This window comes from Barbatula barbatula (assembly GCF_947034865.1).
Source record: "Barbatula barbatula genome assembly, chromosome: 1".
Lineage (NCBI taxonomy): Eukaryota > Metazoa > Chordata > Actinopteri > Cypriniformes > Nemacheilidae > Barbatula > Barbatula barbatula.
In genome coordinates, this window is record NC_136766.1 from 27,915,655 (window position 1) to 27,940,667 (window position 25,013).

The window sequence follows — 25,013 nt, forward strand, 5'->3', positions numbered from 1 at the left end:
AATTGGGATCTTGGAAAATGTACTGAAAATAAAACACTGAAATGATTACATTGCAGAAGTACTCCTGCCATTAACTCAGTTCTTGGTTAAAACAGCTTTACAGTCTAAAGTCTTTCCGGGAATGATGTGACAAACATAACACATCTGTATTTGACAATTTCCTCCCGTTCTTCTCCTTGGATCCCCTCAAATTATTGTATGTCAGGTTGGATGGTGACCATCAGTAGAAACTAGACAAACATCTCAGGTTTCTGCAGAGATGTTTAACAGGGTTTAATCCCAAGCACTGGCTAGACCACTAAAGGACATTGACTGATTTGTCTTTAAGCCACTCTTTCGTTGTTTTATATGCGTGATTAGGATCATTGTCCTGTGGAGAACAAAGTGTCCAGCTAGCCTGAGGTTCTGAGAGCTCTGGTCTAGGTTTCCATTAAGGGAATCTCTGTATTTTGTGCTATTGAGCTTACGTTCAATAGCACAGGAAAACTGCATGAAGCTGTTACCACCACGCTTTACTGTTAATATGGTATTGTGCAGATGATGAGATGGGGTTGGTCTCTTCCAGACGGATTAATCAGAGCAGAGAATATTTTTTCTGACAGTTTCAAATATTATTTTAAGGGCAAATTTTGCAAAAGTGCAAAAAAGTTTTTGTGTCTTCACTAAGGAGATGCTTACAAAACAATACTATGCATCTTTATTTACAGTATATAGCACAATTTGAAAACAACCAGGGTTGACCAAAGTGCTTTACAACAATGAAAAAAGTAGTGAGACAATGCTTGATTAAAACGTATATTAGTATTAAAAACAATAAATCTATAAAATGGTGTGGCAAAGAAACAAGAGAAGAAAAAAGGTTAAAAGCCTATCACCAATGTCATAGGATAAGGACAAAAAAGTCTTTAAGTTGGATTTAAAGACAGATAGGGTCTGATTGGAGCAATGACATCGATAGCGTTTTTTACTTTAGCATTAAAGCTATCGATGAGAACATTTATCATGGTTCCAGATGGTTCAGTGTGGCCACTCTGTTATAAAGCCCAGATTGCTGGAGCGTTGCAGTGATGTTTGTCCTTCTGTAAGTTTCTCCTGTCTCCATATATCATCATGGATCTTTTCATCGCGATTATAATACTTCTTCCACTTCTACTCCGTGTGTTTCTCTGCACAGAGCCCAGGCTTCGAGAACACGATCAGCCCGAATGAACTTCACTCCTGCACCGGCACACCCACAGCGAAAGGCGCCAGGACCGGTGAGATGACTCAGCTGCCGCCACCGGTCTTCGAGATCCCGACCAGGAACCGCTTTGCTACCCTCTGCGAGACCGAATGCAACGCTGCGATCATCTGAGACTCGATCGTCCGTACGCGCTTCCTCCACTAAAGGTAAGGTGCGCACTCATTGTTTTCCCGGCGCTCGTGTTCTTGATGTGTCTGCGCAGGTACCTGCGATCCTGAAGGATGACGCTAACATCGGAGCTGTCGTGCTGCACGTGGGAGTGAACGACGTCAGGATGCGGAAGTCGGAGATCCTGAAGAGGAGCTGCCTACCTACCGACGAGGGAATGAAAAGTTCAGTAGACTTTTTTCGCTAAATCAATGGTTGATGTCATGGTGTATTGAACAGAAGCTGCTCTTTGTTAATAATTTTGATCTGTTCTGGGAGCGACCTAGGCTCTTCCGCCCCGACGGCCTGCACCCCAGCAGCATCGGATTGGCTCTCCTGTCCGACAACATCTCGAAGCGCTACGCACCTGTTGACTATGTCTCCCTCTGGTAAGTCTCCCTCAGGTAAATCAAAACTTTAATCATAGTCTGTGCTCCTCAACTGCTATAAATGTTACGGTTTCCAAATATATAGAGACCGTATGTGTCCCCCGAATAATACTAAAAAGTAAATATTTTGGCAAAAGTCAGAGAAAAAGTCTGATCGTGATTAAACCTGAAGACAATGTAATAAACAACCAAAACCAATTCATAAAGGTCGGCCTACTTAATATTAGATCACTAAATTCAAAGTCAGTTATTGTAAATGAAATGATCACGGACAACAGCTCTGTCTTACCGAGACTTGGCTTAAACCAAATGATTATTTCGGTCTAAATCAGTGTACCCCACCAAGCTACTGTTATATGCATGAGCCCGGTTGGTCGGGGTGGCGGCGTCGCTACAATATTTAGAAACTTTCTTAATGTAACTCAGAGAACAGAGCATAAATTTTAATCATTTGAAGTGCTTGTTTACAGAACTACTACACTCTTTTGGAGTAATACAACACATTAAAGGACCCACTCATCGATTTAATCATACACTAGACCTGATTATATCTCACGGAGCCGATCTAACCAATATAGATATTACGCCTCAAAGCGACGATGTCACCGATCACTATCTTATAACAGGTACATTGCGCACGGCATGAATCAGCCCTTTAACTCATTATCGAAAGGGTAGAACAATTACCTCCACCACTAAAGATAGTTTCGCAAAGAGCTTGCCAGATCTGACTCCTTTAATAACCATACCAATAAATAAAGAATCGCTCGATGACATGACCAGCAAATTGGGCACTATTTTCTCTAATACATTAGAAGCTGTCGCACCTATGAAGTCAAAAAAGATTAATGAGAAAAATATTGCACCATGGTAAAATAGCACCACTCGGGCCCTTAAAAGAGAAACGTAAACTGGAGCGCAAATGGATAAAATAGCAATTAGAGGTCTTTAAAATGGCGTGGAACGAGAGTGCTAAATTAACAAATAAACAGACATCAACTGACCTGGCTATTCCGCCGCACCTCGGTAGCAATGAATTCATGATATTTTTTACAGAAAAATAAAAAAACTCAACCTCCAAGTCTGTCCTATGAATTAGCACCAACCATCGCTCCAAAAGAAAGGCTACAGCGTTTTTCACCTATAAAACAGGAAGATTTAATTAAACTTATTGCAACATCTAAACCTACAACTTGCTTATTAGACCCCATACCAACTAAATTATTAAAAGAGTTACTACCTGTTGCAATTGAGCCCATTTATTACATTATCAACTCGTCAATTAATCTAGGCCATGTCCCAGGACCCTTTAAGATGGCCGCCATTAAGCCTCTAATCAAGAAACCAAATTTAGATCCAAATGAACTAGGAAACTATAGACCGATTTCAAATCTCCCATACCTGTCTAAAATACTAGAAAAAGTAGTGTGCACTCAGTTGTGCTCTTTCTTACAAAATAACGACATACACGAAAAAAACATGGAATTAGCTTCCATTGCTATGCAGATGATACTCAGCTATATATCTCATCAAGACCAGATGATTCCTCCCAGCTATCCAAATTGGCAGTGTGCATTGAAGATGTAAAACATTGGATGACCTGTAATTTCCTTCTTTTAAATTCTAATTAAACAGAAATATTACTTATTGGACCAAAGACACGCAAACCAAATATTTCTGATTATAAACTGCAAGTTGAAGGATGTACTGTTACTCCAACAAATACAGTAAAAGATCTAGGCGTTATATTAGACAGCAACCTGTCATTTCGAAATCACATCTCAAATGTCACAAAAACGGCCTTTTTCCACTTAAGAAATCTTGCCAAATTACGAAATATTCTATGTGTTGCTGACGTGGAGAAGGTTATTCATGCATTTATGACCTCAAGACATGACTTCTGTAATGCGCTACTTAGTGGTTGCCCTGCATCATCAATAAACAAAGTATAGTTAGTTCTGAATGCAGCTGCTAAGTTCTAACCAGGTCCAGAAAATACGATCACATAACCCCAATTTTATCAACCCTTCCTTGGCTACCCATTAAGTATTGTATTGACTTTAAGGCTTTAAAGTTCTTAAATAAGTTTTAATCACTTATAAAGGGGTCAGCTGTGGCCTAGTGGTTCGAGCATTGGGCTTGTGATCAGAAGATTGCCGGTGGGAATCTCAGTGCCAGCAGGTCATGACTGAAGTGCCCTTGAGCAAGGCACCTTACCCCTGATTGCTCTGCAGTAATGTGCCACAGTAAAGAACTACTTGTAAGTCACTTTGGATAAAAGCGTCTGCCAAATGAATACATGTAAAATGTAAATATTTAATTCATAAAACATGTCATTTTAAAAGTTGAAATCGTTTTTCCATCATAAAAATATATCTTAACTACGTCATATGCTGTCACCATCAGATGCAGAGAAGCGAATACATGCCTTTATGACATAAAGACTAGATTACTGTAAAGCACTATTAGGTGGTTGGACTGCAGGCCTATTATAAAAGCTCCAACTGGTCAAAAAACCTTGCACTGGTTACCTATTAAGCATCGGATTACCTTTAAAATATTGCCTATAAAGCCCTGCATGGTTTAGCTCCTCACTACTTGAGTGAACTTCACTTGTATTAAAGTCCTTCACGTGCACTATGCTCTCAGGCGTCAGTTCGTAATTCCTAGAATTTTTAAATCAAGTGCAGGCGGCAGATCCTTTTCCTATCTAGCGCCTAAACTTTGGAACAGTCTTCCCCGCACTGTCCCGGAGGCAGACACTCTCTGTCAGTTTAAATCTAGACTAAAGACGCATCTTTATAATCTTGCATACACTACACTTTCATAATATATTCCAAAGGTTTAGGCTGCAATAGTTAGATCAACTTCCAGAAACAACTGATGCATTTGTTGCATCAAAGAGTGCAGAACAGTACTCTACTCTCAGCCAGTCTTATCTCATTGTTCCAAGGTTACCAGAGCGGGCAGGACGCAGTCCATACCCAGACCTGACAAAAGCTGTGATTATGGAGCTGGATAAAGGACGTGGCTACTCTAATAATCTATTAGCGGCTGAAATTTTGTAATGATAATCTTAAATAAATTTTTTTGCCTTGTTGTGCAAGCACCGTCAAGCTTGTGCAGAGGCTGAAGCTTTTGCCAGAGGGGAACTGGAATCCCCTGGTAATCCTCCAATGGCGTTTTGGGTTCCTCGCCACAGTTTCCATATTGTTTTGAACTGTTTACCTGGCCGGGGGGGCTTGCTAGAATTGTTATTTAATTAACACTGCATACAGGAATTAATAGTCCGTCTGATATTTGACCTGTGTTTTGGCTTGTATAACCTTATATGTTTTGCTTATAGTCTATGTTTTCTTGTACAGCTGCTTCGTAACATTGAAAATTGTAAAAAGCACTATATAAATAAAGCTGATTTGACTTAAAATATTTAATTGCGGTATTTTTCCATACTTTAATTATAATTAACATGTTAATGGACAGTCCGATTAAATACCCTCAAAATGTTTTAATATCATGTAACATTTACTTCATGCTTATAATGTACCTGTCTCTTTGGCAGGAGGCATGCTTGTAGGTGTTGTTAGGGCAGAGCCTTTTTCATTCAATGAGGCACAATACATTTTTGAAGGCCAGGCTGGAGAAAGATTAATGGAGTCATATGAGGAGGAACAAAAGTCTGAGGGGGTAGAATCAAGAGTAGGAGAGGGCCGAATATAAGGGAAACTATGAGGTCTCCCGGATTTGCCCCAAGCAACAGTCAAGGTGGCTAGGAGAGGCAAAAGTAAGAATTAAAAAAGAGACAGAAAAGTTACAATATAAAGCAGCAACAGTAGAGAAAAAATACAAATGAAATGAGATACATAAAAAGTAGGTAGTCAACCAGAATGCTCTCTACCGCCACGCTGAGTGCCACCAATGGGGAAGGGCAATTTAAAAACATGTGAAACTAGTTCGCAAAATCTCCGCCAGGAGGCGCAAAGGGAGAGTCTGAAACTGAAATTCAATGTGATAAATTATTTATTACATGAAAGGAGGCAACACATTAAAGTTAAAACATTTTATAATATAACAAAAAAGCATTATAGGAGGAGGAAATATTAAAGTAATAATTTAATAATTAGAAAAAAACTTGTTGTTTATGATCAAAGAGGTTCAAATAAGGATACCTTTTTTCTGCCAGTCTAAAGCATATGCCTTAGTTTACGTTTTAATCTATTTTCTTAATATGCAACTTCTCAAAATTCACCTTCTGAGTTTTGGGGGAAGGACGATTTCAGCAGGTTGATGGGGTTATGTGAGCACTAAAAAAAAGTGCTGAATATTCCTTTTAAAGTCTACCCTGTTAACATTCATAACATTTTTAAAATCGCTGGCAAATCACTAAAAATAAATTCACACAGTAATAACCCTAGAGTCGCAAATTTCTTGCCTTGCGCTGCACTGACCTCATTTTTGCTTGGTCGATTTAATATTATGATCCATTTTTAACGTTCTAATGGTAAAAAGGTAGTTTGAAATTAATGGTAAGAATCGCGAGGCGTAAAAAAATTAAGAAAGTAAGAAAGAAACAGTTTCTTCAATCCACCGATCTCATCACGTCCTGTTTAATGCCATGGCATATAATGCATTTCACAAAGTGCTTTAATTTGGGAAACTGGATCAATCGTTTTGACAGACCACGCTTTCATGACAATACAATGCGTGAACAGGACTCGTCTCTGAAGGCGCACTTGCTAGGGCTGCCATATTTAAAAGAACTGTTATTTTATAGAAACTGTTATAAAAGAACCTGACATTCTGAAAAAGTCTACTGCAGAGACATTTCCTGATTTATGACAACATATAAGTGTATGTGAAAGTAGCTACCAATATGTATACATGAATGGTTATAACTTAATAATACTGTGTTAACATCTGAGAAACGCAGCTGTGTTTGCAGGGGTATTTATTCTATATGTGGGATATATGCTGATGACCCAACTATATTATAGAGCACATTCGGTTTTAAAGGAAATAAAGCAAAATCATGATCTCACTCACTGTATTTCTCAATTTGCACAAAACACAGAGCGAATACAAACATTAAGACATGCGACCCAGCAATAAATTCCTACAACTGTACCTACACAATTGTTATATATTGAAAATGATTCAAACCGAATAAACCATTGCTGGAATTCATGGAGCAAATTTAATCCCTTGTTAAATTAAATTTAATTATGTATTAATAACTAGGGCTGAACGATACATTGCATTCTCATCGTCATCGCAATATGAACACATCGCAAAATACAACCTGATACGATGAATAAGGGAAAACAGTTTATTACATGGCCTAAGCACATGTAATAAACGTTTGACCTATCACGTTTAGCCCTGAAGACATGGTTGGTGCATTAATGCTATTTCCCGCACCAGAGCCGATAAGGCAGCCGGGAAATAAGCTCCCAGATCTCCCCAAAAAACTTCAGCGCGTTTTTGACAAATATACAAACACAAGTCCATTACTATGATTCGCTGTTTGCTGTGCCAGATTTAATCTGAGGACAAACAATGTGATATTTGAGATGTTTAAAACGAAATGAACCACGGAGAGGTTCAGGGAACATAATTTATCTGTCTATTATTTACTTGAGACACCACTGGATCATTTAAAATCCGTTCAAAGCGAGAACAAACAATATGCAAATGCTCTTGTCAAGTTGTATTTGAAGTTATCTTTACATTTTGTTGTGAACATGCGGAAAAATGTCATTATTACAAACTGAAATCAACATAGTAATGTATTAACACAACCCCTTTCTTTTTGCTTTAAACTCTATAAGCAATAAAATGTTTACTCTTTCATATAGATTATATAATATATTAATAAAGTCTTGACATGCAGAATGTTTCATTTGGTTCAAATTGATTCAGAGTACAAATTTGGTCTGGTGTTTTCGGAGTTTAAACCGTAAAAAAGCATCAATAAAAAAGCTTCTCTGTCTCTTTTAAAAAAAGCAGAACCAAATCTGCTATCAACTGCATTAAACTATACAGTATAGACAGGCAGCGTTTTAAGACTATTTGAACGCAATTATATTTGTGGACAAATGTAAACACATTTGATAATATTCTACAAAATTGTCCCAAATTTTTGTGCAGAATTAACATTAAAATGTACTTGCTTATGAGGAAAAACAACAAACTTTATTTGAGCAGAACCTATGAGGGGCAAGATGTAGGCTACATACAACAGGATAACTAAAAGTAGTTTCAAGTTCATGTTATGTGGCTCTTAAAAAACTATTTGGCGCCTGGGTTTTTCTCCATAGTAGCCTATGGCTCCTTAATTGATTTTTTTTTGTCTGGAGCCCTGGTGTATCCCTATAAGTAATAACTTAGTCTACATAAAAATACTGTAGTATACTATATACTTTATTCAGGGGGAATAGGCTATTCGATGTTTAGGTTCGCAAAGAACCTATTAAAGCACTAAGACATGGGAACAGTATAGCTAACATTCACATTTGAATATTTATCGCAAGTCATATCGTCATCGCAATATTAAACAATGTTATCGCACATCGCAGCTTTTCCTCATGTCGTGAAGCCCTACTAATGACTAGTATTAAATATAATTATTAGTCCCTGTGGATTTAAGTTCTTGTAACTTTGATATTGTAGACAGCATTTGACAGCAACTCTTGCCCGTCTGCTGAGTGAGACAATGAGCTTGACGCTTCAACTCTCGCCGTGTGAAGATCTGTGAATAGACTGCCACTCAGCGGTAAACAAGAGTCAACACACATTAAAGAAGTACTGCCGCAAAGAGGCGACAGGATCATTCTGGTTAAGTACCTACTGTACCATTTGAGCAAAATTTAAATATACAGTTAAGCCATTCTACGTTTAGAAGCTCCTGCAATCATCTTATTAACTCATCTTAAAAATGAATTACAATCAGGCAGAGGGGTCTGCTGAGGGGACAAGTAGAACTGAGCAGAGAAAAGAGGAAAAGGAGGTTTGGCAAGCCCAGGAAGAACAGCGATGGGTAGCATATGAGGGGTTACAGCATCCTCAGCAGAGACCGAGGTCTCCATTTGCTCCGAGTCTACAAGTTCCCCACGGGGCCTTTGGGGGACAGATGCAGCAACTTACAGAAAGAAAGGAATATGAAAGCAGAGAGATTTAGAGAAAAAGTCATGATTCCACATACAGTATAGGGACGTACGGTCAGGGGAGGCAAGTGAGGCTTCATGAAAAGAAAAAAAACTGGAGCCGCATTTAGAGTACAATCTCTTCTAATCATGAGATTAAAAAAAGAATACATAATTAAAATATAGTATTATTTAGTTTTTCTTATTGTGCATTTGTTAAACAGTCTGTATTAAACCATCAGAATTATAAGCATTTAAAAACTAAATATTTCAATTAAGGTCCAAACGAAAATCCAGGGTTTTTTTGTGCACCACTGAATGAGTATGAATTGTGAAATTGCAATGGCATGTTTAGAACACATGGAGGCTGCAGAGCAAATTGTCTCTCTCCACTATCTACCACCACTATAAATGTAAAATTCTCTCTTTGCCAAATATGTACTTTATCTGTGTGTGTGTGAAGACTGCTAATGAGATATAAAACGTAACAAGTAGTCAATGGACCTGCTGCCAATTGAATAATGAATAATCTACTATTTTGGGCTCACATATTTGTAAAATGTGTCAGTGCCTTACCAGCCATTAACCTCACCGCACATCACTGACATACAGTTCATACACATTGACTTGAAAACCTATTTAAACCCCTTCATTTAATTGACATTTTATGCTGCTGCCTTATGTTAAAATACTTCAACTAAATTACTATTTCTTACATTAATCTACTCTCTGTACACAATACTCTGTATACATACATGTACGCTGCATAGATATTAAACCCCTTGACTCATTACTTAAAGCACATTTACAGCCTCAAATCTTTTGGGTATAATGAAACCAGTTTTACACAACTGCATTTGGGAATTTTCGGCCATACTTCACCACAATCCCACCTCACAGTTCCCTCTAAAACCCTGCCAGCTTGGATGGGAACCATCAGTAGACAAACATGTTCATGTTTCTCCAGAGATGCTTAATTGAGTTCAAGCCCAAGCATTAGCTGGGCCACTCAAGGACATTGACATGGTTGTCCATAAACCACTCTTGCATTGTTTTAGCTGGGAGTATAGGATCATTGTCTTGTTGGAAAATTATCTCAAGGTTTTCAGGTTTCGCTGCATTTGGTGCAATTGATTTCTCCTACCCTAACAGGTCACCCACCCCTCCCTGAAAAACACCCCCACAGCATGATGCTGTTATCACCACCACACTTTGCTGTTGCGATGATATTGTGCAGGTTGATTAGCATTGCCTGGTATCCTCCAAACCAGGGTCAGGAATTAACTTTTTCAATAAAGGGTGAAATTTGCCCCTTGGAAGTGATTTCCACTGAAATGTTTCATCATTTCACCCTAACCCAAAAGATGACCCTGCCGAGATGAAAGCTGTATACACTCTTAAAAGGTTTTTCAAAGCGATGCCATAGAGGTCAAAGGTTCTTTGAAGGACTATCTCTTTTTTACCTTAATAATCTATAATAATCTGAATATCTTTTCCCCACAAAGAAACTTTTGCGAGACAAATGTTATTTGGATGTAAAAGGTTCTTCATGGAACTATTTAGACAAAAAAGGTTCTTCTATGGCACAGTGAAGCACCTTTATTTTTAAAGGTGTACTTTGTGGATAATTGTGATAAAAAAACAGTTTTGACGTTTAGTTCAATGCACAATTCAATACAGTTCAGCTGTTATATTGACTGCTGTCAAAAACACCATGATTCCATGATTCTCCCTCCCCAAAAGCTGTACACCTAGGGGAAAGCACTGTATAAGAAGTACATGTAGTTTGTGTTTTGTAAAGTTTATATGCCACTTTAACAACATACTTACAAATATGCTAAAAATAACAGGCCAGGAAATACATTTATACAATTTCATTTGTTATCATTACAAAATTAAAAACGACATAATTTAGCTAAGAATTATTCAATTAGGATAAATTGTTGCGGTTTATGCCACTATAAGCATATGCAGAAAATAAGGGTTTGTAATACCTTTCACTGCTGTGGCCCTTTTCACTGCTGTGCTTAGTCTTCTGTCCTCATCTTCATCACTGTCATTAAAGTCATCTAGGTTTCCAATGTCAGACTGCTTTAAACTCAAAAGACTGGCCAAACTCTGCATGTCTTCATCACTAAAAACAACAAAATAAGCAGAGAGCACATGTGACATGTAGAGACTTAATTTTTGATGTCTGGGCATCTCTGCTTAGACTGCTGCCCCTGCGACCCGGCCCCGGATAAGCGAAAGAAAATGGATAGATGGATAAACAAAAGTCTTTAAAGTTATACAAATCATTAGTATTGTTTTAGAAGTGATAAATATGTTTTAGTAGTGATATAGTATTTGAGCTGTAGTTTTCTATGAGACATTTACTGTCAGATGTGTATGCACAATTGTACAATTTTCTCTGGAATAACTTGAAACTGTTTCAAGTTTCAGTAAATTAATTTAATTTAATAATTTATGCATATATTGCATGTGAATATTGCAAGCTTACCGAATATATATTTTATCAACAACCCATTTTACTTATTCATATGCAAGTGCTCGCAACCTCCACACAGAGAGGCCTCCTGGTTCATGTTGTCCTTGTGTCAGCATGCCCTTCCCCACAGTCCAAAAACAGCATATAGATTTAAATCAATAGATTACTCTTGTGTGTGCCCTGTGATTTACTAGCCATCTAACCAGGGTGTTTTCTGTCTGTGGACCGTGATGCTGGGATTGACCCTAAGAGGACAATAAACATTAGTCTCTACTTTGAAACACTGCAGTCTTGTTTGTAGAGAAGCAAATTATTACGCTGACAAATCTAAAACGTAGCCAAAAAGAGGTAGATACAAACATTTAGAATTGGGATCAGGGTTCATGTATGAATAATATTTATTTAAAAACTGTTCTACTCTAATGTTTATATGAGGAACAAATATAAATCCTTATAACCATCCTTATAATCAAGACATCCACACGGATCCTCATCAAACTTTAGCCTGAGCTCCCATATGACTATTTTAACTCTTTACACACATATCAACTGTACGGTTACACTTGATTTTGGCAATTCTGGCATCCATGTTGTTCTGTATAAAGACGTGCTTAAATCTGTCGGTACCCCACCGCAAAAAAATTAAGAAAGCACCATTTTCACTGAAATAACTTAAAACTGACTAAAGTAATTGTCAGCACCCATCAACAGAGCCTCCTCCATGTTTCACTGTAGGTCTGGTGTTCACTTCTTTGAAAGCTTGATTTTTTTTAATCTGTCAAAAGAGCGTATGTGACTTGCCAAAAACCTCCAGTTTTGACTCATCTGTCCAAAGGACATTCTCCCAGAAGGATTGTAGCTTGTCAATTAGAATTTTTGCAAATTTCAGTCTGGCTTTTTTATATTTTTCTTTCAAAAGTGGAGTCCTCCTTGGTCTCAAAAAGCGACGGATGGTGTGATCAGAAACTGATGTACCTTCACCTTGGAGTTCAGCTTGTAACTGTTAGGCAGTTATCCTATGTTCATTTTCTACAATTTACACTATCGTTCTGTTCAATCTGGGGTCGATTTCCTCTTTGCGCCCAGGGAGGTTGGCAACAATCCCATGGACCTTTAACTTCTTAAAAATCTTTCAAACTGTTATCACAGGAACATCAAGCTGCTTGGAGATGGTCTTGTAGCCTTTACCTTTACCATGCTTGTCTATTATGTTATTTCTGAGCTCCTCAGACAACTCTATCCTTTGCTTTTTTTGGTACATGTTCAAACAGCACAGTGACTACTGTTCTTTTTTTAAATAGGCTGAATGACTGATTACATTGGATATTATATGTGTGATAATAATTCATTTTTAAAAATCCCTATAATCCAATTATGTATTATCTCTTCTAAGGCGTACCAACAAATGTGTCCAGGCCTTTTTAGAATGTACTTAGAATGTGAGAATAATTCCTCTCACCACAGCTTCTTTACTTTATTCTTTGACATACCAAAGGCATGCAAGTATACATGATAGAATAGCTTTGAGGAGGAATGAAGCATTATTTCAATGACCCTTTTCACTGCTCACAACAACATCATGGTTCTATCCATGTTTGCGTGTTTTCTTGTTTGGCCCTGTTTTTGATGACTGGCCAGAAGTGGTGGACAGTTATGAAGTAAATGTAATTCATTACTGTACTTTAGTAGTTTTTTTGTGTCTCTGTACTTTACTTAAGTATTTCAATTTTGGGAGACTTTACTTTAACTCCACTACATTTCAAAGTCATATATCTTACTTTTTACTCTACTACATTTTCAAAATCAGTCGTTCCTTTTTATTTATAAGTCAGTAAAAACTTAACTGGTAAAACGAGCCACCAATCACAGTACATCGTGCTTTGTTTTTAACTCGTTTTGCCCCTGTTGTCGCCTTGGTAACGTTATCTACTTAGCCCGAACATACGATTCAACATCACATCAGATTCAGTGCAACTGTCTGCAACAGCATAATATTTTGACTGCCAAGGTCTATATAAGTTAAATCATGGAAGAAAGTACCGAATCTAACTTGCCACAACACCCATGACCTTACGCGATATTTCTGAAATTGTTGAAAAGAAGAACGAGTCTTTCTCATTCTTTTCACTCAGAGAAGGCACTACATTGGGAAGAATGTTCCACCATGAAGGAGTTGTGAAGGAGAATGACCAGGAAAGGGATTTAGTGCCCTTATGAAAAGGCATTACAAGGCACCGCTTTGGACGTTTATGCCATGAACCTCGCAAACATTTACGAAATAAGCATTTAGTTGATTGTGATGAATGTTCATTGACACTGAAATAAACATGACTGCTTTCTTCATACTGTATATTAGACGGCTTTTTTGTTGTTTCCAGGTGTGTTCAAGAAAGTGACACACAAACCATTGACTTGACTCAAAGCCACTTGCCTGCAACCTTTAGTCAAAGAAATGTAACGGCTAATTCTGACGCCTTCAACGTAACGAAGAAAAGGTGACAAGAGGCTAGTTTTCTTTTAAATAGATGGCAATGGGTATTGTTAGCAAATTGTAAGTGTTACCCTTCTATAGTATCTCTGCTAGACTTTTGGAGCAGGTTTTGACATCACATGACGTGTCTTCTGCCAAATTATGTGGAAAATCTGCGACAATCTCTAAATGCAGGGATTTTGTTTGATTATGCGTTTAAATTCTTTGGTCGCAAAATCCTGCAGGGACTGATTTATGACTTATTCCATTTATGACTCGGGTTACCCCTTTAAGGGCCTTTGGTAGCCTCTGTGTAACCGCCCACTTCGATTGACAGCTGCTGCCGAAAGACGCGCTAATGGATAATTGCAGTTATTCTGTACAATACGTCTCAAGCACATTCTGTGTTTATTCATATCACAGGAACTTCACGTGTACAGCAATTTAAGTTATTACCTAAAACAAATCCATAAATAAATGAATCGCTAGGAATAGCAGACACCACAGTCCCCTATTGTGTGCACAGAAACAGTGTGCCATGTTTACTCTTTTAAATGGATGTTTGCAACCTAACTAGGGCATTTACTGCAAAAAAAAGCACAGCACGTCTTCATAAACACGTTTTGTGTTTATTCATGTCACAGACATTTAAACAATCACACAAGTACAGCAATTAAATCTTTAACTGCTAAAAAAACATATGAATCATTAGGGATAGCTTACACCGCTTTCCTCTATTGTGCGAGTAATGTTTACTTTTTCAAAACGAATGTTTGTATCCTAAATAGTGCATTTACTGCAAAAAAACTAAGATTAGCACAGATTATCAAACCTATGCCAAGATGTTAATAACACATGCTGGTGTATATATTCTGTAGTATTATCCTCAGATCCAAGCTGCCGCTTCCATCTTGTCACCCAAAAAACTCACAAATGAACGGGTCACTCATGGCCGTTTGTAGAGTAGTATTTAAAATTACACTACTTACCACTTGCAGGATTCACGTTTAGTTCATAATTTATACGTTCAATCGGTGCTGACATTTGTTTTTAAGAAAAGATCCATTTCTCTCTGACATGGGAATCCCTTGCATGTACAGGCGCTTTTTTTTCACAGTCAGGAACCGTACAACGTTCGTGTGACATCTCATTTTTAACAGGTATTACAAGCTTTTTGTGAATGTAAACAAGTCTTTCTTCAGATCCACTCACACCTCAGATTGAACGCCAGTGTGTGGAGCCACCAATGTGATGATTCAAAAGTAGTAGGTGTTGTTATACTGATGTAGGCAGGTCATATTAAAACAAATCTTCTTAGTGACATGATTTATCCAGCCATTTCTCATTCGTATAAATGCTTTCATTATGGATGAGGAGGGAGTTTTAAAATATGAAACTTGCTTGAAACATTAGGTACAGTAAGGGTAGTATCTGAGATTTGCTATTGGTACACATGCTCTCGGAGGATGGAAACAATTGACCCAGTATCCACAAACAGTGCAGTATTGACTGAATTGCCATAACCACTATGCAAGGAAACATTGCCTTTGAACCCGAAACAAAATCTGACATGTAGTGACATTTCAGTGCTTAAGACTGTTAATTCTGGCACAGCCAAACTCTAGCATAATGTCGAACTTCACCACAATGTCTACATTTTGACGGTTTAGCTGGGCTATTTGGGGTAGTTTGCTAAATGTAATGTACTGCCACAACGGTAGCATGTTTTTGCATCCACTTTTTTCTGTGTGTCATTTGATGTCATTAGCTGAGAAGCTGTGGACTTACGTGGAGCAGGTCTCTGTCACGTGAGCAAGTATGCACCACTTTAACTGAAGTTTCAGTGCGCTCCATAGCATTAGCATGAGCTACAAGTAATCACCTTTTGCAATGCAATATCGGTTTCCAACAGCAGACGTTTCCGTATGCGTGGAGTGCATGTACCCGCATGCCTGGAGTGCAAGATCTCTTATCATATCCTCTGCAAGCGTGCCAAAGCAGGCAGGGCTGCCTCATATTGTATGATAGGTTCACCTGGTCCCTGAGCAATCAGCACAGTCTCATATATGCTGTCCCTTCGTACCCTATTCAATTCAATTCAATTCAATTTTATTTATATAGCGCCTTTCACAATTTGCATTGTTCCAAAGCAGCTTTACAGGGGAAAAACGAAAAACCCAAGAAAGGGTAAAACACTACATGGTGTTTTATATAATAAATCCAATTATTCTAGTAAATAATATCTAATGTCAGCATCTCCTGGTACCCTAGCAATGGATGAGCAAAGTACGCTTTCTATTTTCCAGAATGTACCTGCCGATGGTGCAGTTTAGTTATCAAACATACGAATACATTAATTAAACGGTATGGTCGGCTCACCCGGGGTTTCCAAAAAAGCAGGAGGGGCGAGAAAGTAAGCATGTCCATCCTTATCGGCAATACGTTGCTTATTACCAGGTAAGAACTTCAGGATCGCACATAATCAGTTTACACGGTTATTAAGGTTCACGGCATAAGATCATAAACGTTGTTAACTGTTGACACGTTCTTGAACGCACACTGGTCCTTTACTGTAGGAACATTTCAGCCACCCTTAATTTGACACTGCACAAAACCAAACGTGATAGGATGCTTTCCTGTCAAGTCATACAGCTTCTTGGGCAGTCCCAGACCTTCAGAATGACAACAAACAGGCACAGGACTGGGAAAACATGACACAACTGAAAACAGGAAAAACTTAAAATTAGAGTCCAGGGGAAGACTCGTTCCCCGAAGTGTGTGAGGTTAACTATGATTTGACCACAATTTTGCTGTAAACTACATGGATTCTTTACAGTGATTCATTTTTTGATTAATTTCAAGTCAGCTCCAGTCCTTTGGTCAACGTTAGAAAATATATCTGATATGTCTCCTTATCACCTATATATTTTAAACTATATTTTTAGCTTCCTGCTTTTTTTCTCAAAAGTACCACAAAGAGAAACACATCTACATAAATGTTCAAGAAATATGGACCAGTATTATAATGAAAAGTGTGCATATATAAAGGAAACAAAAAATGTCTACATTAAATGACTGACTTAAGATTAGTAAAGTAAGACATGTAATTGTTTTTGCATGTATGCAATCTGTAACATTATGCAAACATAACATAAAATCTGATCAAGGATCAGGAGAACACCTGACTAGTAGAAAAACTGTAAAAACTTACGTGGCTTTGCCCTCTTTCAGGAAGACACAGGACAGAGTGAGTTTGAGTGTGGCATCCACAACTTTCACAGACAGAGGCTTTAGTTTAAGAGCCAGTTCAAGTTGAGCTGGAGTAGCACTCACATACTGCTTCATGTTTACATCCACTGATGCTAAAACTTTTCGATGGCCCTTTGTTTCCTATGATTGTTGGATTAAGATATGGTTACACTGCTGACCAAGAGCATCATACCTTTGTGCAGTAGCCTAAGCGAAACCAGCACAATTCATTATCTCTTTATAATTTAAGACATCTGCTTTAAAAACTACACATTTTCAAAACATCACATTGCAATATGACAGCCTCTTAAACAGAGTATGATTACTCACATTCTCTATGATGAATGTCCAGTCTTTGTCCTCAAATTCATCTGCGTTTGGATCCTAAAGAAAAATAATTGAAGTTAGATTTACAAATTTTAGCTCACGTTTTAATATTTTTAATAAATATGAATTTTCTATTCCTGAAAGTTAGTTTTAATAAAATATATAGTCATGTAAATAAATATTAACATTATAAATTATATGTTTTTACATTTATACTTAATTTTTCACAGCGCTTCACTTTTTCCACATTGTCATGTTACAGCCTTATTCCAAAATGGATTCACTTAATTTTTTTCCTCAAAATTCTACAAACAATAAAAAAAGTTTGTTTGAATTATTTCCAAATTTATTAAAAATAAAAAACGAAAATGAAAATCACAGGTACATAAGAATTCACAGCCTTTGCTCAATACTTGGTCGAAGCACCTTTGACACAAATTACAGCCTCAAGTCTTTTGGAGTATGATGCTACAAGCTTGTCACACCTATTTTTGGGCAGTTTCTCCCATTCGTCTTTGCAAGATCTCTCAAGCTCCATCAGGTTGGATGGGGAGCGTCGGTGCACAGCCATTTTCAGATCTCTCCAGAGATGTTCAATCGGGTTCAAGTCTGGGCTTGTCTGGACCAGAGAACATGTTGTAGAAACATCTGAAGGAATCTCAGTGGAAACAGGATGCACCTGAGCTAAATTTTGAGTGTCATGGCAAAGGCTGTGAATACTTATACACATCTGCTTTGTCGTTTTTATTTTTAGATACATTTTAAAAAAAATTCACGTTGTCATTATGTGGTATTGTTTGTAGAATTTTGAGAAAAAAATGAATTGAATCCATTTTGGAATAAGGCTGTAATATGACAAAATGTGGAAAAAGTGACGCTCTTTTAATACTTTGCAACAATAGATGTAACAATATTGTCAATTATATTTGGTATTAAGCATTATAGAACAAATATTAAAAATGTTCATGAGTTGTTAAGGCATATGCTACTGCACCTTAAACAGCGTAACCGTAATATCAACATTTTCAGGAACCTGCCAGACCACCGCCCCCCTGTAAGGATTCTTTATACCTGGTTGCCAGCCATGAAGCTGTGGATGAGAACAGCAAGTAGAATGAACATTCATGAGAACCTAATTGAGCATCTACAGGTGCTGGTCATATAATTAGAATATCATCAAAAAGTTTATTTATTTCACTAATTGCACTCAAAAAGTGAAACTTGTATATTATATTCATTCATTACACACAGACTGATATATTTCAAATGTTTATTTCTTTTTATTTTGATGATTATAACTGACAACTAAGGAAAATTCAGTATCTCAGAAAATTTTAATATTGTGAAAAGGTTAAATATTGAAGACACCTGGTGCCACACTCTAATCAGCTATTTCACTCATAACATCTGCAAAGCCTTTAAATCAGTGGTTCTTAACCTTGTTGGAGGTACTGAACCCCACAAGTTTCATATGCGCATTCACCGAACCCTTCTTAATTGGAAAAATAAAATAAGATTTTTTTCAAATTCAAAACATAGGTATATATTTTACTGGTGCACAAAATGAACCGTGCATCAACATCACTGTGTTTTAAAGAACAAAACCATTAAAAAAAATGTCCATCTCCATGCAGCTTAAGGAAGTGTTCTCTTAGTTTTGCCGGTGCTAGACTAGAATTGCTCAATTTGGCATTGCAAATCATGCAGTTAGGACGCTGACTCCCATCACGTTCCGTTATACACGTGAATCCATATTGTACATATTCGTCCGACCAAATTCTTTTTTGCTCTACATAGTTAGTATGAACGGATTAAAATATTAAGAAATAAATCACATGACATACCATCACGACAGTCACAAGTCGACTACGGGGCGCACCAAATTCCCTGCAGCACAGATAGGCCAAGCGATGTTGCGTGATCACCTGCAGCCAATGATGGCCAATCGGGGTGTGTCATCACGAATCATACGAGTCGGGTGTGTGTCTTGACCTCCACCGAACCCCTGAGACTGACTCACCGAACCCCTGGGGTTCGATCGAACCCAGGTTAAGAACCACTGCTTTAAATGGTCTCTCAGTCTACTTCTGTAGGCTACACAATCATGGGGAAGACTGCTGACTTGACAGTTGTCCAAAAGACGACCATTGACACCTTGCACAAGGAGGGCAAGACACAAAAGGTCATTGCAAAAGAGGCTGGCTGTTCACAGAGCTCTGTGTCAAAGCACATTAATAGAGAGGCGAAGGGAAGGAAAAGATGTGGTAGAAAAAAAGTGTATAAGCAATAGGGATAACCGCACCCTGGAGAGGATTGTGAAACAAAACCCATTCAAAAATGTGGGGGAGATTCACAAAGAGTGGACTGCAGCTGGAGTCAGTGCTTCAAGAATCACTACGCATAGACGTATGCAAGACATGGGTTTCAGCTGTCGCAATCCTTGTGTTAAGCCACCCTTGAACAACAGATAGCGTTAGAAGCATCTCGCCTGGGCTAAAGACAAAAAGGACTGGACTGCTGTTCTCTGATGAAAGTAAATTTAGCATTTCCTTTGGAAATTAGGGTCCCAGAGTCTGGAGGAAGAGAGGAGTGGCTCACAATCCACGTTGCTTGAGGTCCAGTGTAAAGTTTCCACAGTCAGTGATGGTTTGGGGTGCCATGTCACTGCGGGTGTTGGTCCACAGCGTTTTCTGATGTCCAAGGTCAACGCAGCCTTATACCAGGAAGTTTGAGCACTCCATGCTTACCGCTTCTGACCAACTTTATGGAAATGCAGATTTAATTTTCCAACAGGACTTGGCACCTGCACACAGTGCCAAAGCAACCAGTAAGGACCATGGTATCCCTGTTAATTGGCCGGCAAACTCAGAAAATCTATGGGGTATTGTGAAGAGGAAGACGCGATATGCCAGACCCAACAATGCAGAAGAGCTCATAACACCTGAGCAGTGCCACAGACTGATCGACTCCATGCCACGCCGCATTGCTGCAGTAATTCAGGCAAAAGGAGCCCCAACTAAGTTTGTACATGTGCTGTACGTACTCATACTTTTAATGTTCATACATTTCAGTTGGCCAACATTTCTAAAAATCCTTTCTTTGTATTGGTCTTAAGTAATATTCAAATTTTCTGAGATACTGAATTTGGGATTTTCCTTTGTTGTCAGTTATAATCATCAAAATAAATAAACATTTGAAATATGTCAGTCTGTGTGTAATGAATGAATATAATATACAAGTTTCACTTTTTGAGTGCAATTAGTGAAATAAATAAACTTTTTACGATATTCTAATTGTATGAACTGTGCTATTCAAATGGCGGCCCTAAAAAAATATTTTAATTACATTTTTACAAGTATTAAACTTCAGTTATGAAATTCCAACATGTCACGCACTGTTATTCCCATGCAGGAAAGAGCAGCCTGCGTATAGCATCTTAAAACTTTCTTGGCTTATTAAAGTGAAAGATTTGCTGCGTCTCAAATAAAAACCTTTAAGAAAGCATATTACATAGTTAGGGCCATGCAAATCGTTAATGTTAATCATAATTTAATTGGTAATGGAAGTGGACGTGCCAGTAGCGTTACTTTTAGGTCATGTTATTACCAAAATAGTACGAATGTAGTACGTATATGGACCGTTCTCTATTATCTTGTAACATCAATGGTAAAGGAGACGTCATGAACTGGTCATTTAATGGTTATGAAATTATCAAAAAGTACCATTACGTAAGTGGTACGTCATGTGTTCGCTGAAAAGTGAATGGTGTCATCTAGTGGATTCTTCTGAATTATATCTCACTATCGACATATCAAAACTAGAGACATGGTATTTTTGTACTCCACACAAACCGTAAACCATTGAAATATGTTAAAAAATGTAAACGCTATTGTGCTTTTAATGGCGAAAAAGCACTGCGCTATTTCCCTGTCCCTGTAGGAGAGTTTTATCAAGACTGGCAGAGCTGTTGACATATTACATAATTGCTGGATAGGTTGACTGCCATTCCATTTATGCTTTGCATTAGAAAAGTATGATTTAATATCCAATGTAATGAAAACTAGAATAATTCAAGTTATTTATAATTTATAGCAACTTTTCATGGCTACATGTAGCGTATTTTGGGGATACATACAGGCCTCAATAATTTTACCTCAATTAAGTTGAGTTTGGAATGAATGCAAATTCACAGATAAACCAATTTAATTTATTGATACATAGCTTCCTCTGTCATACTCTGCCCTCTCGTGGCTGATATCCCACATATGTGTGATCTGAGAATAAAGACACGCTAGATAACCGGCTTTCACGCTAACATACAGCTCATCTGTCTTTTGAAGCATGTTGTGTGTTCATACATGGCACGGACACTAAAGGAAACGATAAATGAATGGCAGCGATCGCTAACAACACTGTCCTCTCTATTGTGTCAGCAACAAAGTAAACACGCACTGTTTTCAGCTACAAATTAGGGTATAGGACTCAAAACTCTCGTACAAAAGGGTTGAAACAATGATCTGCTTAAAACTAATTACTATTTTGTTATAATGAAATAATAATTATCTCGTTAGAAAGGATTAATATCACGTTGGAAAGGATTAATATATTGTTTTAACGGATAAATATATAGTTAACGGATTAATATATTGTTAGAACGAATTAATATTTATTGTAATTATTTTAGCATTAGGGGCTGTAATGCATCAAAATTACATATTTCCTGGGGAATTCTATTTTCCCTTTGGGCCTACCATGCCGTTGGGGGCCATTTTATGGAAATATTATGTATAATTTAATTGTTATGCTGATGATATTCAGATTTATCAGAGAGTTACATTGACATTTAAATTCTCTTTGAGGCTGAATATAATAAGGTGCATTGATGAGCTCCAACTGCAGGCGATTAATACTCGGATGAGTGTGAGCACTGTCTGGTTAGCGTGCTTGGTACGTTAGTGACCGAACCCTTCCACAACGGCCTGCTCCTAAGGGGCAAAGATTCTTTGGTGGAGGGGTGTGACCTGGTGGACCTGGACACTTGGGGTGTGAGCTGTGGAACTGCGTCAGCAGGTTGAGGTCTAGAATATTGTACCGTGGTACACAAGATCTCTACACTGGGCCGTTACCTTCTCAGTCGAACAGATACTCAAGCCACCCACCATGCCATCTGGATTTGAGTACCCCCTTATAGGAGTAGTTCACTTTCAAAATACATTTTTAATGATAATTTACTCACCCCCATGTCATCCAAGATGTGCATGTATTTGTTTTCAGTTGAAAAAAGATTCATAAAAGAAGATAAAAGCACTGGCACCATGTGTAGTGTTGAAACTTGTAACTTTGTATTAGCACCTATTGTACTATTGCTCTTTGTATGACATATCGCTTATCGCTGCCCGAACTCTTTGTAAATTGCTTTGGATAAAAGCGTCTGCTAAATGACTAAATGTAAATGTGTAGTGGGACAGACAGCGGGAATTGTTTTTTTAATTAGTTGTCACGCCCTGGTTTGGCTCGTCCAATGATTTGTCCTCCCGGAACATATAAGAGAGGAATGTAAGGGTGCTGTTGTGTGCCTGAGCACCCTATATGCGTCATGTCTGAGGGCTTCTGCTTGTTTTCTTGCAGATATGTTGTTTTTATTAACCGGCTAATGTTGATGCGTGTTCAGGATTGACTATAATATCTTTACAGTTGCTTTGGAGGCTGATTAGTCCCTGCTGCTATTTTTTCCTGTTCGTTCACAGTGGTTACAACAGTAACCATGACTTTACCTTTCTGTTGGCCTCTCAACGCTGTGTCAAGACAGAATCAGGTCCCTATTGTTCCCTTACCACTGGTTACATCTGGGACATAACATTCAAGTTAAGTGTTCTCCCATAGAAACATGAGGATTTATGATCTGAAGCATAAATCCACTGATTTAAAGATGACACTTACTACACACCTTAGAAACAAAGCACACTATGTAGATGTTATCTGATGAGCCTAGAAAATGCGCCGAGCCTAGAAAATGCGCAAAGCATTGAGCGTTTTTCACTTTGAATTATTTTATAATCTTCAGAGAAATGTAGGTCTCATATTTGCAGTCAGTGGGTGATGACAATCCAATGCTGTTCCACATGACATTCGGCTAATTTTAAAGGAATTTAAGCTAATCATGTATTACACTTAGGATTTTCCATTTGTGTGTAGGACACAATTTGTATTTGTACTTCATGCTATGCAAAAGCTTCTTATGGTTTTATGTGCAGATACAAGATTTTCTGCTCCTAGATAAAATAAATAAAACATTTAAATTTCAAACATGAATAAATGTCAGAATCAATGTGACACCACCACAGTTGTGCATCCAAAAATTCTTGAAAGCAATAAAAATGGACAGATACTCTCCTTCATTTTCAAAAACAGTGCTGTTTTTAATATTACGCAGCATTTTTTGTAAAACCCACATATTAATTTTACCTTGGTGCAAATACGTCGGTTTCGTCTGGTCCAAACCACCCTCAGTTTATCTGGCTGCCTGTGAATGACAGACAATACACAATTACACAAACAATAGAAAAAACGCAGAAGGCATCATTACATTTAGCATTTACATTTAGATTTATATAGCATGAGTAACACTGCATGAAGCTGTGCCTAATACAATAAGGATTAAATGAAAATGACTCATAAAACAGTGACGTATATCCAGCTGGGATTTTTCCTTTATACACACATTATGTGATTTGCTTGAAGAGTGGTAGGCAACTGGGAATCCATTGTTTTTAGTCACATGACCTACCAGGGGGGTTGGCAGTAGGGATGTGGCGGCGATTACATTTTCCCACCAGTTAATAGCTGTGTAAAAACACCAGTAGTACCGGTTACACCGGGGTGGAGGGTTTGCTGTGGGGTGGTCAAAGATCGGGCCGTGACTCATTCTACTTTCAGTTTTGAGTTAGTGGCAATTCCTGGTGGGTTTAATATCTTTCTTAATAAAAGCACACAAAAGTAAAATGGCATTTGCCAAAAATGACAGACCTTATCAAACATATACAGTGGGGCAAATACTAAGTATTTGATATACTGCCGATTTTTCTAGTTTTCCCACTTACATTGAATGGAGAGATCTGTAATTTTCAACCTCAATTGTGAGAGACAGAATGTAAAAAGAAAATTCAGAAAATCACATTGTATGATTTTTAAATAATTATTTTTCCTTTTATTTCATGATATAAGTATTTGATACAATAGAAAAATACAACTTAATATTTGGCAGAGATACAATAGAAAAATACAACTTAATATTTGGCACATAAACCTTTTTTACAATTACAGAGGTCAGACATTTCCTTTTGTTCTCGACCAGGTTTGCACACAGGTTTTGCATCAGGGATTTTGGCCCACTCCTCCATACAGGTCTTCTTCAGATGTTTCAGGTTTTGGGGCTGTCGCTAGGCAACAGTTTCAGCTCCATCCATAGATTTTCTATTGGGTTCAGGTCTGGAGACTGGCTAGGCCACTCCAGGACCTTGACATGCCTCTTACGGAGCCACTCCTTAGTTGCTTAAAT

At 37.8% G+C, this 25,013-nt stretch overlaps 1 protein-coding gene across 1 annotated transcript in view; it reads right to left on the bottom strand.

Annotated features, from left to right (window-relative positions):
• ehbp1l1a (EH domain binding protein 1-like 1a) overlaps window positions 1–25,013 on the bottom strand; it is a 90,514-nt gene that overhangs the window by 54,523 nt on the left and 10,978 nt on the right. The window contains exons 2-6 of the mRNA XM_079468137.1: window positions 23,921–23,978; window positions 18,450–18,545; window positions 17,459–17,512; window positions 17,091–17,269; window positions 10,916–11,055 (exon numbers count right to left, since the gene is read on the bottom strand). Coding sequence (XP_079324263.1) covers window positions 10,916–11,055; window positions 17,091–17,269; window positions 17,459–17,512; window positions 18,450–18,545; window positions 23,921–23,978 — 527 coding nt within the window. The remainder of the gene's footprint in view (window positions 1–10,915; window positions 11,056–17,090; window positions 17,270–17,458; window positions 17,513–18,449; window positions 18,546–23,920; window positions 23,979–25,013) is intronic.